The 13,449-nt window shown below is 49.6% G+C and overlaps 2 protein-coding genes across 6 annotated transcripts; both read left to right on the forward strand.

Moving 5' to 3' along the window:
• The first annotated feature begins 103 nt into the window (after nucleotides 1-103).
• glcci1a (glucocorticoid induced 1a) lies at nucleotides 104-9,586 on the forward strand. 4 transcript variants are annotated; one of them, XM_011609244.2, is made up of 9 exons: nucleotides 104-228; nucleotides 407-783; nucleotides 3,557-3,708; nucleotides 5,326-5,415; nucleotides 6,140-6,280; nucleotides 6,420-6,572; nucleotides 6,643-6,853; nucleotides 6,958-7,078; nucleotides 7,153-9,586. In XM_011609244.2, exons 2-9 carry the CDS (start codon nucleotides 435-437, stop codon nucleotides 7,460-7,462), a joined length of 1,527 nt encoding a protein of 508 aa, XP_011607546.1. In that variant the 5' UTR covers nucleotides 104-228; nucleotides 407-434; the 3' UTR covers nucleotides 7,463-9,586. The 4 variants fall into 4 exon arrangements, with proteins under 4 accessions (XP_011607546.1, XP_003969219.1, XP_029700440.1 ...); XM_003969170.3 differs by having other exon boundaries at nucleotides 6,423-6,572; XM_029844580.1 differs by having other exon boundaries at nucleotides 105-228; nucleotides 6,143-6,280.
• A 634-nt stretch (nucleotides 9,587-10,220) lies between these two features.
• On the forward strand, nucleotides 10,221-13,362 carry LOC101074057 (BCL2/adenovirus E1B 19 kDa protein-interacting protein 2-like). 2 transcript variants are annotated; one of them, XM_029844594.1, is made up of 13 exons: nucleotides 10,221-10,348; nucleotides 10,467-10,505; nucleotides 10,766-10,869; nucleotides 10,932-11,081; nucleotides 11,199-11,264; nucleotides 11,386-11,469; nucleotides 11,713-11,874; nucleotides 11,942-12,193; nucleotides 12,266-12,368; nucleotides 12,457-12,588; nucleotides 12,671-12,757; nucleotides 12,852-12,950; nucleotides 13,040-13,362. In XM_029844594.1, exons 2-13 carry the CDS (start codon nucleotides 10,474-10,476, stop codon nucleotides 13,062-13,064), a joined length of 1,296 nt encoding a protein of 431 aa, XP_029700454.1. In that variant the 5' UTR covers nucleotides 10,221-10,348; nucleotides 10,467-10,473; the 3' UTR covers nucleotides 13,065-13,362. The 2 variants fall into 2 exon arrangements, with proteins under 2 accessions (XP_029700454.1, XP_029700455.1); XM_029844595.1 differs by having other exon boundaries at nucleotides 10,276-10,348; nucleotides 10,421-10,505.
• Nucleotides 13,363-13,449: the final 87 nt, after the last annotated feature.

The following is a 13,449-nucleotide window of genomic DNA, read 5'->3' on the forward strand; positions in this document are numbered from 1 at the left end:
GTGAGAACCACTGGTGAGGAGTTCTGGTTTTGAGAACGCTCGCTCATTGGCTGAAGCATACTCGTATCCAATGAACAGGCGTTTAGGTTTGACAGGAAGTAGCGCTGGACCAATCAGAGGGCAGCCTTGGCCTTGTTCCCGCCCTCCCTCCAACTTCACTAGAAGTTCAGCCAGAAAACTGATATGTTGGAAACTGAGTTTGGACTTGGCTTAAAACCGAACTTTCCTGTAAGTTTTTAACTCGTGTTTCATCTTAGACTCAACGTTTAAACCTGTTCTCTCTGTTTTAATGACGGGAATATAACGATGGAGGCTGTAAACTAACTTTGTGAGATCATGCTTGTGACTGTAGCAACTTGCGTCGGGTCAACTTTTGCTGTAACGACTCGTTTTATTACATAAACAGCTTGTTTACCGACCGGAGGAGGCTGATTATGTCAGAATCCGCTGCAGATTTCAGCTCATCCCCGCAGCGGCTCAAACACAGCGGCTCTCCTACAGCCTCCTGCAGCGGCACCAGCACCGCGGTCCGGCTGCAGCCCGTCCGTGCCACGGTGCCGTTCCAGCTCCTGCGTGGAGATCAGCACAGCCCAACCCGCTCCGTTTCCTCCTCCTCATCATCATCAGCCGGCAGCAACGCAGGACCGTCGACGTCCCGTTGCTCCAGTCCCGCCAACCCGGGTGGAAACGGCTCGGACGGCAGGCTGGTCCGCAGGCAGACCGTTTCACCGCCGGACAGCAGGACCTCACCGGAACGCTGTGTCTATTCGCCCCCGTCTAGAGGTAAAATCGGCATTTAAAGACGCCAAATGAAGTTTACTCTGGAGGGAGCGACTGACGTGCACATCGTCTGATGCTAAAGCTAAATGACGTTTCGTCACGGGAAATTAGCTTAGAAAAAACAACAATTTCGTGCTTTCCTCGATGAATGAATTCTAATCGCGCGTTGGAATCAATTCCAATCAACGTGTATGATTCGCCCATCAACCTCCTTTGCTTCGGCGTGTGTGTGGTCAGCTGTCTGTCCAGGAATGATGGAAAAATATCAAATTTAATATTTTCTCCTAACATTCGCCACGAGGCGCCACCTTGTTTTGATGAGAGCAGCTAATGGAAACAGCAGCCAAAGCTGCTCACGATTATAAAGAATTAACATCGAAATCGCTCAGTTTTTGAGATAAAACATACGCCGAACTGTAAACTATTATCCTCTCATTCTGGTAGAGGCTTTATAAATGGTTCCAAACATGTCCAACTTTCCCGAAAACGCTGACTAGGGAAAACGGTCAGATTTTCTATGGAGCGTTTGAATGAGGGAGAAACTACGAACGAACAACCCATTTCACAGATGCTAGGCTAGTGGATTAGCTTTGGTATTGGGTTGTGATAAATACGGTTTATCGTGTTTGACGTTGTAAAAATCGACACGTATTGCCAGTAATTAAACATTAAACCCGACACCGTTGTTGCGAATACAGTTGTAAAGGTTTAATCACATCGCTGTCCAGGCTTTTATGTGAATATGCTCGAACACATTACAACTGCAAGTTAAAGCTAATAATGTCGATTATGCGTCTGTCGGTGTTATTACATGACATTTATCTCGGCTGTTACGAGGTAAAAATGCCTGGAAATGGATGCACGATGATGCAGCTGCTTTTTAGTGGATAAACAAGAGTCTAATCTACATGACACGGATGATTAGCCAGACTCCTATTATCTGCAGTCAACACGCAAACCACACTGCCAGTTTATTATTTTTATCTTTTACCATTAAAACGCGAAAACATGTCGTCAACTGTTCCTCTGTCGCTCCTATGGCAACATTGAGGCCTTGCAGAGACGTAAACACAGCCCTCTGGGTAAACAGGCCATCCTCTGCAACTACAGGCATCCACATAAAAACACTATCTGGCAAATGTTAGACCAGGCCTGTGCGTGTGAGAGTGCACGAGTGTGAGAGAGAGAAAAGGAATGTCGTTCAACTGCAAATAAACCAAATGATAAATGTATTTGTCCAACCAGAACAAACTTCAACGTGCAAGGCTGTTGTCAGTGCTGCCTATAGCTTATAATGATGTTTTATGTCTCTTCCTGCGTGTTGAACCAGGCAACAAAGCACCTGCCTGCTTTAGTGTGACGCCCAGTCAGATAACAGCTATTGTTTCCTCCGTCAGCTGTTTGGTGCAAGCAGGGCTGTGTTGTCAGGGTTTTCTGACTGGTTTGGCAGTAATGAACACTGACCGAATGATTCTGGCACCTTTTTCACCTTGATAATGAATTTGAACAATTTTCTACTTAACTAAGCAGAATATTTTACAACTCCTGCCCTCCGTCCCTGCGACCTGGGATCCCCCTTCTGACTGTGCTAATAGACAGGCTAAGCTAAACGTCTTTCCCTTTTAATCCAGCAGTGATGCATGCGCCTCCAGATGTTGACTTTACTGATGTTTGTTTGCTCAGATTTAGCAACAACCTTGTTGTATTTGCTCGAGGGGGCAGCCAGACAGGAGAGTGTGGGAAATTTCACAGCAAAGTTCAGATTTCACCACATTTGGAGACGTTACCGTAAATACCGTCCATTTTTAGGAGCTCTTTAATAAATCTACCGGTAGTTGCATTATTATGTATTAAATATATCAGAATGAATGACATTCTCCTAATGTGGTTTCTAACATTTTATTAACCTCATTGATCTAATCTGATAAAAGGAACTGCCAACAAACCAACCGCTTGTGTAGACACAATAAAAATGCTCTGATACTTTCTGATCTGTCAAAGGCTGAGAGTAATGCGCCGAGCAATCTGATGCAAGTGTGAACATGAATCTCTCTGAGGGTGTATTTGTTGTTCTTTTACATAGTTTTTTTTATTGGTATCTATCTTCCATCTTTCAACAAGCAGACAGGAGTCCAGACATCACAATAGTTGAGGGTGTGTGAAGAAGAACTGAGGTTTTCCTTCTTCCTCTGATATTAAATGTTGGGTTTCTGCTCTCAGAGGGAACAGAGACACCTAGCGGCCGAGGGGCGCCAAAGCAGGCACATCTGTACATCCACCTTCAACATCTCAACAACAGATTAAAGTCGGAGAGGAGGCAGTAATATTCCTTTGGCTGTGTGTGAGGGATCTCATCACTTCTCTGTGTGCTGACACCAGTTTCCAGTCTAAGATCACTGGGGTTTTTTTTTGTCTGTCCTGGAAGTTCTGGTTCCGTCGGATCAGTACTCTCGGTTGACGTGTCTGTGAGCTCACCGCCGCTCTCACGCTGTTCCCCCAGTGTGGCTATAATCCTGTGGATTTCACAGCGAGTGTCAGTGAACTATTCTTCATTTAATTGGATTCTCTATTGTTAGACCAGCAGTCTAACTGGGAACACGGGCCGGATGAGGGATCCGGTGTCCGCACGCACAGGATTGGCTGAAGTGGTCAAGGTGGAAACGCCAGTCGCTCACGCCCAGCGTTGATGTTTTAGCCTCCGATTGACTTAAAGATTTTTTGGATCAATGAACCGTGATTAAATGGTGATCAAATGTTATTCTTTCTTCTGATGCAGTTGAAAAGACGCCGTCCCAGCAGGTGCGAAGCTCCGCCGCCATTTGCCGCGCTTCCTCGCTGGGCGCCATCACTGGGCCCTACCTCACTGGGCAGTGGCCTCGTGACCCCCATGTGCTCCACTCATCCTGTATGAAAGAGAAATCCACACAGGTGAGCTCGCCCCTGACGTGACCCCTTCCTACACAAAACTCATTTTTTAGCCCGGCAGGAGACTGACGAATGACGGAAAGAAGAAATGTGGGTATGGCCTGAACTCAGACGCGTGCTGGTACACGCAGATGTGGTTCGATGCACAGATTCATTAAACAAACACGATTTGTACATTTATCACAGCTGAATTTCATCACGGGGCTTTTATCTGCCCCCTAAAGCTCCATCACAGAATGTGGGTGGAGCCTAAAGGCCACGTCCAGACGTGTGTGGGGGGAAAAGTATTTATATCAGGCTAATGTTTGATAGGCCCGCATGAACGCTTCCATTAAAGGAGTGTTTTATTTATGCCCACACCTTTCTGCTGTCAGTTCAGCTCACACACACACATGCACACACACACACACATCCAACGGACTTGCAGGTTACATGACATTTACCACCTCTGTGTTTGTGGAGCTTCAAAGTCGATTTGAACCGTTGGCTTTAAACCTGGTTTATTATTAACTCATGAGGGCTGAAAGCGCATCTCTGCTGCTGCGTCTCTGCTGCTGCGTCTCTGCTGCTGCGTCTCTGCTGCTGCGCCTCTGCTGCCGCGTCTCTGCTGCCGCGTCTCTGCTGCCGCGTCTCTGCTGCTGCGTCTGCTGCTGCATCTCTGCTGCTGCTGCGTCTCTGCTGCTGCGTCTCTGCTGCTGCATCTCTGCTGCTGCTGCGTCTCTGCTGCTGCGTCTCTGCTGCGTCTCTGCTGCTGCATCTCTGCTGCTGCATCTCTGCTGCTGCGTCTGCTGCTGCATCTCTGCTGCTGCGTCTCTGCTGCTGCATCTCTGCTGCTGCGTCTCTGCTGCCGCGTCTCTGCTGCCGCGTCTCTGCTGCGTCTCTGCTGCTGCGTCTGCTGCTGCTGCGTCTCTGCTGCTGCATCTCTGCTGCTGCGTCTCTGCTGCCGCGTCTCTGCTGCTGCGTCTCTGCTGCTGCGTCTCTGCTGCTGCTGCGTCTCTGCTGCTGCGTCTCTGCTGCTGCTGCGTCTCTGCTGCTGCGTCTCTGCTGCTGCTGCGTCTCTGCTTCTGCGTCTCTGCTGCTGCATCTCTGCTGCTGCTGCGTCTCTGCTGCTGCATCTCTGCTGCTGCTGCGTCTCTGCTGCTGCGTCTCTGCTGCTGCGTCTCTGCTGCTGCGTCTCTGCTGCCGCGTCTCTGCTGCTGCGTCTCTGCTGCTGCTGCGTCTCTGCTGCTTCTGCGTCTCTGCTGCTGCGTCTCTGCTGCTGCGTCTCTGCTGCTGCGTCTCTGCTGCTGCGTCAGTTCCGAAGCATCATTTCTGAATTAATGATTCATTATTGATTCACAGGCAGCTGTGTTTTTGTTATCAGTTATTCCAGAATGTCTTTATAAAACATTTTCTTTATTCTTAGCTGTAACCGATGCTGAGCCAGAACAACAACTATTATTCAACACGAATGTGACACATTTTTTTATTGATATTTATTTGAAACCTGTTTTTGTCCGTTTGTAATTTGACCTTAATTTTCAACCATGTCTTTGTCCAGAATTAGCTTTACCCACAATGCACTGGGACAGCTGAACAGTGTTGACCTCATCATTTACAGTAACGTTTCTGTGTCTTCAGACTCCTGGATGTTGGAGTGAGGAAGCAGCAGAGAAGACGAGCACCCACCAGCGCTCTGCATCACTGGGCAGCACCAACCAGCTCAAAGAGGCAGGACGCTCGCACGCACATGCACACGTTTAGTCTTCACACTCTGGACACCGAGGAGGGGATTCCGTTATTTTAGCTTGTGTGTGACATCGTGAGGTGGCTGTTTTAAATGACCTCGTGGTTCCAGCAGCAGAGAGGTGGTGCAATCTTCTTGTCTCCGACTTCCTGTTTCTGACTTCCTGTTTCTGAAAAGGACAAGATTCATCCCATCTGGGGGCTGTCACCTTTACTGAGGAGGATTATAATGCGAATGTACGCCAAATTAGAACATTCATACATCAAAGGCAACAGAAAAGCAAAGCTTTTAATGCTTTAAAAAGCAAATTCATTATCGTCACTAAAGTAGCAGATGTTGAAGTTGTTCCTGTCTGAGCTGCCCTGATGTTGATAAACGTGTGGTTGTGAGAGCAGACATGTTGGGACATGTTGGGACATGTTCTGCTGGACTGATGGACATCAGAGTGCTGCTCAGTTTACACTCAGTTTAGTTTACACATCAGTCCTCTTTATTCTGAGGTTGGTTTACTGAAGATTCTTCACATGAATCCAATAGAAACGGGTTTTTTCTACTCCTGCATTTCCTTGGTAGAGGTTCCTCAGGAGCTGCGGGTTCCTCAGGAGCTGCGGGTTCCTCAGGAGGTTCCTCAGGAGCTGCAGGTTCCTCAGGAGGTTCCTCGGGAGGTGCAGGTCACGACCTCTGACTCCTCTCATCTGTTTCCTTCAGCAGATTGTGAAGCTCCGGCAGCATCTCCAACGTTCTAAACAAGGGGTGCGACACGGTAAAGAGCAGCTGCCCCCCCTGCAGCACAACAGCGCCACCTACAGCGCCCTCAGCAACCACACCTCCATAACCTCCCACAGTCAGGTAGGACGCAGCCCGTTAAACTCTGGAAGGGGGGGGTCACGTGAGCTTATATCTTGAGTGACACCTGTCAGGCTCCGTCCACGACATTCCTGCTCACCTCCATTTGCTTCGTTTTGGGATGTTTTTGTTTCCATTGCAGCAGTTTTCCATGTCGAAGTCGGCCCAGATGCCACTGTCCAACATCACGGTGCCAAAGCCCTCCATCTCCAGGGTGCCCAGCAGCATGGAGGGCATCAACCACGAGCTGGAGAAGGTCTTCATCAAAGACAACGGCGAGAAGGAGGAGCTAAAGGTGGGCGCCTCTGTCGGTCACTGTCTCCAGTATTTAGGCTCCTTCGCTGACGCTTTCCTGCTCTCCATAGTCGCTGGAGGTCCCTGACGGGCGGCGGGCGCCGTTCCCTCCCCAGCAGCGCAGCAGCAGCACCCGCAGCGTGGACACCCAGACCCCCTCAGCGCCTGGCCGGTCCAGCAGCTGCTCCAGTCTGTCCCCGTGTCCCTCGCCGGCCTGTCCACCGGGGTCACATGACGGCAGTCCCTACTCCACAGAGGACCTCCTGTTTGACCGGGACAAAGGTGAGCCCGGGCGCTGACCACAGCCGCCTCCTCGTTACCGGCCACCACGTAAACATGACGTCAGACTTGTGGCGTTTGGCTCAGGCGTGATTCTCTGTTGACAGACAGCGGAAGCAGCTCGCCACTGCCCAAGTTCGCGTCTTCGCCGAAGCCCAACAACAGCTACATGTTCAAGCGCGAACCTCCGGAAGGCTGCGAGAAGATCAAAGCCTTCGAAGAGATGAGGTAGGCGTCTTTGATCACGGTGTCGGCTTTGGATGTGGGCGGGGGGTCCTCACCCTGCTCCGTGTTCCCCGTAGCTCCAGGCAGTCGGCGGCGGCCTCGGCCCCCCTGTTCTCCTGCCCCGACAAAAACAAGGTCAACTTCATCCCGACCGGCTCGGCCTTCTGCCCCGTCAAACTGCCGGGATCGCTGCACCTCACCCCCGCCTCGGAACCGGAGGAGGATGAGGCGGAGGCGGGGTCCACGTCGGAGCGCCAGGGGGCCTCTTTGGTGTACGGCGCCCCCACTCAGGTCTCCACGAGCACCAGCACAGAAGACCCCCCCGAGGAGCCGGGCTCGCCATCAGAGACTCCAGAGGCCCAGACAGACAGCCTGGCCGTCAGCTAGACCTGAGCGGAGCCGGCCTCTGGCTCGGGGATTCACGCTAGCAACCACTGAGCATCGCCACTGACTGTCCCACCAACACCTCCCTCTGCTCCTCTGTGCTCAACCCCCCCCCCCACTGCCCACTATCTCTGCATGACATAGCAACGATGTCCCGTTAACCACCGCTGCCACCGCGTTCATGTTCGGTCCTGCGTGATTGTGACTGCTGGCAGGAAGGCGGAGCACTACAGACGGGGGAGGGGCATGCGTTTTAAACTGGTAGTATATTTCTGATTTAAATTATGGGTTGTGTTTTGTTTCAGTATGAATAAGCTCTATAAACATATATCTCTATAGAACCATAAACTTCTCATATAAACGGTCCAAATCCGACTTTCTGTGTCCGGTCACGTTGTTAAACCCTCTTGACTCCAATAAGGAGAACACCCCCCCACCCCCCCCCCCACGCTGTCACGACGCTCCGATTATTCTTCCGTCACACTGGGAGAAAACGGGATTCTGTATCGATCGATCACGACGACCAACCGCGTCAAAGTTTCTCGCCAATAAAGGAAGATATTAGTTATGTTACTGATCAGCTACCAACGGGTCCAGACAGGCGAAGCACATCCAAACGTCGAGAAAACGGGGCCCATATTTTGTGTCGGGACGGCGCTCCGCCCACATTTGGCTTCAGGTGTTTCCGATTCTCAGGTAAATCTGCGGAGCGTTGGCTCCGGTCTTATCCGCCTCCCCTGGTAAACATCGGGCTGGCGAGCGCACTGTGGCCCAAGCCCGCGTGTGATTGGCTGCCCAGAACCGCGCGTTCGTGTGTTTCAGCTGCGGTTGTTCAAACATTTTCTGAGCTGAAATCAGTTTTCCACGAACCAAAGAAGCTCAAACAGTTCATGTCACTTCTGCTAAAGCTACACCGGAGCTACGCTAATCAAGTGTTAGTTAAGGCAGTTCTAGACCTCCCGTCCGTCAATCTAGCAACTGTCCAATATCATTAACAACAAAAAACTAATGATCCTCATTGTTAATTAGCTCGTCGGCGTCTCATTTCAGTGAAAGGAAATTGTACAATAAGACTGGAAAATGGCTACATTTAGTGTTTAACCCTCATTAAGTCTTATTAAATTAGAATTGTTTCCCTGAATTAAGGCTGTCAAACTAAAGTGCAAAATAATATTGATATTGATTTATAAAAGCTTATTAGTCAACAAACATTTTACTAGGTGTTAGCCTGTTAGCTTTAGCAACTGAAGGCGTAAGAAGTTAACTTTCAGATCCAAACATAACTGAAATCATCGCGATGGTTTATTTCGATTTCATCTTACCCAGATCATCTGTTATTTGCTAAATGGTCAAAAACTTTGAGCAACTCTTTTAATTCCTGTTTTAACCAACCACATCGGCGACTCTTCATGAGACAAAAGCCTCAGGTTTGAGGTATCGAGGCCTGCAGACGTTTAAAAACTGTCATTGAATCAAACTCGGATCTCAACACGACATAAATGTTTGTGCAACATCCGGCTGCAGCCCGTTTTTCCAGAGGCCGACTGTTAACACACAGAAAGTCACTTTAAATCATTCCCAGATTCTCCCGAAGCATCGGTGGGGGTTGTTGCCACGCCGACGCATCAGCAGAACGTCCTGACGTCTGTGAAAACCCTGGAGGACTTTTGTTTTTGAATTCTAATCCACATCTGCGTACCTGATGTTGCTTATGGAACTCCTGCATCGCCGCTGATTCGGATTTTGTATATAAGAATATATGTGTGTGTTTAAAGAGCCTCGATGCTACATTGTGGTTCCTGAACACATTTCAGCACCTTAGCGACAGTCGTGGCTTTTTCCTGATGTCCCACATTATCCTGACGTTGGTAAACTCGTGTGCAGTAATATCAAACGGTGTAATCTGTATTTTCACACTTATGCATTCCTTTGGAGTTCAGCATTTGGGGGCGGGGCCTGAACAGCAAGTAGTTTGTTGCTAAAGCCATCAACCAATCCAAAACCAGCACTGAGGTCGACGGGAGCACATGACTGGCAGGTCGGCGTGTTCGCCAGTTCACATGATTCTTGGTGTGTAACCTGCAGTGTCAACGTTCATGCACAATGGCAATAAAGGAACTGTCGGTTGTTTTGTCCAACTTGAAGTGTGTGTCCAACTACAGCCGCTTCCAACAGTTTAGCAGAAATCCCGCCACCTAGTGGCCAGAGCTGGTGTGGGACTACAACATGGAGGGTGTCGGACATGAAGGACTCGACCAGGCTCACCGGTGGAGAGGAAACCAGCAGAAAATTAAATTTCTTCTGTTTATTTTCTCCACTCTGATCGTCGGTACATTAAGTAACTCAGCTGATGGTTCTGAAAGATGAGCGCTGCCCCCTGCTGGTCACGAACTCGTCCATTCACAACTCAAACATTAACAACTACTAGAAAAGTTAATTCCATTTCTATTTTTTAAATGGAACGTTAAAATAATAGCAGCTGAGCTGTTCTATCAGTGTATGGAGGTTCGGTTCTATCAAAAATGTAATAACATTTTCTGCTACGGAAATGCTAGCATGCTAATTTTAGCGCTTAGCTGAGCGGCTAGCATGCCTGTCGTCGCACCTTAGCAACAAAGGACTCAAACCGAGGAGGATCGGACCTGACTGGACCTGTCTGTAACAACCTGTGGAGACACGCGAACACATTAAAAACACACACACACCTAGACCGGTACAGTACCGTTGCCACACCAACAAGCCCCACCTGAGCCGCGGAAGCCCCGCCCCTCTGCTGTGCTGGTGCTGATAGGTGAAAGTCCGCTGTGACGTCATCCGGCGAGAGCGCAGGTGAACTTCCGCGGTGACTCGTCTCACCTGAAGTTTGGTCCATGTTCCGGTCTGGTTGAGGTGAGTTTCTGCTCCTTCATGAAAAACCTGTTGATTTTCAGACATGGTGAACTTTAGTGTCCGTGACGTCAGAGGCGAGACGATTGATCAGTGATCAGCTGTGGTGAAATCTTTGCAGTGGCAACATGGAGGAAGGTCACCAGGAGAACACGCACAGGTCAGGTTCTGATCCTCCTGCTCACCTTTGATGGGCTTCAGCCCAGGAAACCAGAAGATAATCTGAGCAACAACACCTGTATCCCAGAAAAATAATACACGTATAATACACGCGACTGACAGTTTAATAACAGTGTAATAACACATCCAAATCCATTCGTATCAGAAACCTCTGTATTACTGAATGCTCTGATATTTTAGCATCACAAGCTAAATGTATGTTCATGTAAACGTGGGTCACCTGTGTATCGGTCCACTCAGGTCCACTGTGACCGATGAGGGAACTGATGACATCATCACCTCTGACGGTCGCACAGTCGCTGTTGCCGCCTGTTCGTCAGCAACGACTCGTGTGGATCAAACAGGTACAAACGTTTGTGGTGTGGAAGTAACCTGAAGATGTGAACTTTCCTGCTCTTCATCTCAGAGGAGGAGGAGGAGGAGGGGAACGAGGAGGAGGAGGGGAACGAGGAGGAGGAGGGGGACGAGGAGGAGGAGGGTCCAGCAGCATCAGCTGATGAAGAGGATCACATCTTCATCCCTTCATCACATTCACCTCCAGCAGACGTCCATCCAGGTGAATCTGACGCTCTCGTTCCTGATGGAAGGTTGTGGGTTCACTTTGGGCGACCTGAACATGTCATGTGACCTCACCTCATACGAAGATCTTCCTCTCTTCCTCCTCTTTCTTCAGGAGATGCTGAAGAAGAGGCGCCCCCCACAGGACAGCTGTCGTCCACCCCCAACAGGGCCCGACCAGGTACCAGGTTCCATTTTGAAGGAAATGTAAACAGACTATCAAAAGTTTTACAATATTAATTTCACGTTTGAAATCTCCTGAAAATGTGACTTGTCTGCGTGACCTCACTTCCTCTCTGTAGCTCCTCCCAACAGTCTGCCATTGTCGGGGTCGCGACCCAGGAAGAAGAAGGTCCTGGTGGCGCCGGCCCTCAGTCTCTCTTTAGGTAATAAGGTTCTGCATCATGGGTAGATAAGCCCCGCCCATTTCTGTGAGCGCACATGACCTCTGTCTCAGGGTCGAACTCCCTGACCTTTGACCGCCGGAGTGCAAACGGGTTCCTCCATTTCAGATCCATTGACGTGCTTTTGCTAGCGTGCTTTTGCTAGCGTGCTTTTGCTAGCGTGCTTATGTGGGCTGCAGGCGTGTTTTTTCCGTTGCCATGGAAATAACTGACGCTGGTCCTCAGGTCGCAGCGAGTCGATCGTCTCGGACGACTTCCCCTCGACCTTCCTCTCCCTCTCGCCTGAGGATGATGATGATGATGTCGCTGGGCTGGACATCGACCTGGACGCCATGGAAACGCCATCCGACAGTGAATCTCTGCCCTTCCCCATCTACGACCTGGAAGGTGACCTTCAGACAAGCTGGTTTTCTGCCTGTTATCTGTTCCACGACATCACGCTGTTGCCCTCTAGACGACCTTCGGCGTCTCGGTGTGGCATCGCGGCCTCGGAGGGGAGTCCGCTCCAGCCCCAGGTCCAGGTTCGAATCTCAGGCTGGTTCTGGAGCAGGAGCAGACCAGCCTGGACTGGGAGCTCTGGAGCAGGAGGACGTGGTGGACAAACAGGGCACCAGGTGGCGCTGTTTTTCCACCGGTGACCCCCCACAGGAGAACTGGGTCAACATGAGTGTCCTGCAGCCCTTTCTCAGGGTTCTGTCACACGGAGGTACCACCTGTCCATCACCTAAAGGTCACCTGGACCCTAGCTAGAGATCACCTCTGCCCTCTCTGCTCTCAGGTTACTATGGAGACGGAACAAATGACATCATTGTGTTTTCTTCCTGCTTCTTGCCTGAGAATAGCCTGGAAAATTACCAGTATGTGATGGATAATCTGTTCCGGTGAGATTCACCCTCGAACCCAGAGCTTTTGTTGAGGGGAAACGTTTTTACTGGGATTAATGGTGGGATGTGATGTGTTCGGGCGCAGGTACGTCGTGGGAACTCTGGAGTTGATGGTTGCGGAAAATTACGTGATTGTGTATTTTTGTGCTGGAGGTCAGAAAGACAGACTTCCAGGAATCGGTTGGCTGAGAGAGTGTTACACCACCATCGATCGGAGGTACACACGCACGCACACACGCACGCACACACACACACACGCACACACACACACGGCGTCACACACAAGTGTGTGTTTACAGGCTGAGGAAGAACCTGAAGGGCTTCTACGTGGTTCATCCCACCTGGTACATCAAAGCCCTCATCACCATCATCAAACCCTTCATCAGGTGTGCTCCTCTTCATCACAACCACAAACTGTTCTCTTCTCTCCTTTAACTCCTCTTCCTCCTCCCTCCATCCCCTCGTCCTCCTCATCTTCAGCTCGAAGTTCAGCAGGAAGCTTCGCTTTGTGGAGAACCTCAAGGATCTGTCCGAGCTCGTCCCCACTGAGCACGTGCAGATCCCAGACTGCGTGCGACAGTGAGTGATGCCTTTAGGTGTCGTGGTGTTTCAGAGACTTCACAGCTGCAGAAACCTTTCAACCTTTCATTTGTGTGTTTTTCCTGCAGGTACGACCATAACTTGTCCACGTGAAGGTGTCGGGTCACGTGACGGTGTCGGGTCATGTGATCCATCCCAGCTGAACATGATCAGAACGGAACAGAAACGTGATCAGCGGTGAAACGTCCAGTAGATCTTTCAAATATTCAGAGGAGAAACCAAAATGTTTATTTTCAAGAGAAATTCGCCTTTTTAAGAAAACCACAAATTATTTTGCCAACTTTTCAGTGACTTTTAAATGAAAGATCTTGATGTGTACAGATTTTTGTTTACTTTTGTATGAAAATTAAACTTTATTTGGATTGTTGAATTAAATAAATACAAAACGGGATAAAACGTCTCAGGAATGCTTCATTATGATTGTCAAAAGTTTCGCAATCACCTTTTAATAAAAGGATCGATCGTTAATGCAGATCAG

The sequence above is a fragment of the Takifugu rubripes genome, chromosome 12 (assembly GCF_901000725.2).
Source record: "Takifugu rubripes chromosome 12, fTakRub1.2, whole genome shotgun sequence".
Classification (NCBI taxonomy): Eukaryota; Metazoa; Chordata; class Actinopteri; order Tetraodontiformes; family Tetraodontidae; genus Takifugu; species Takifugu rubripes.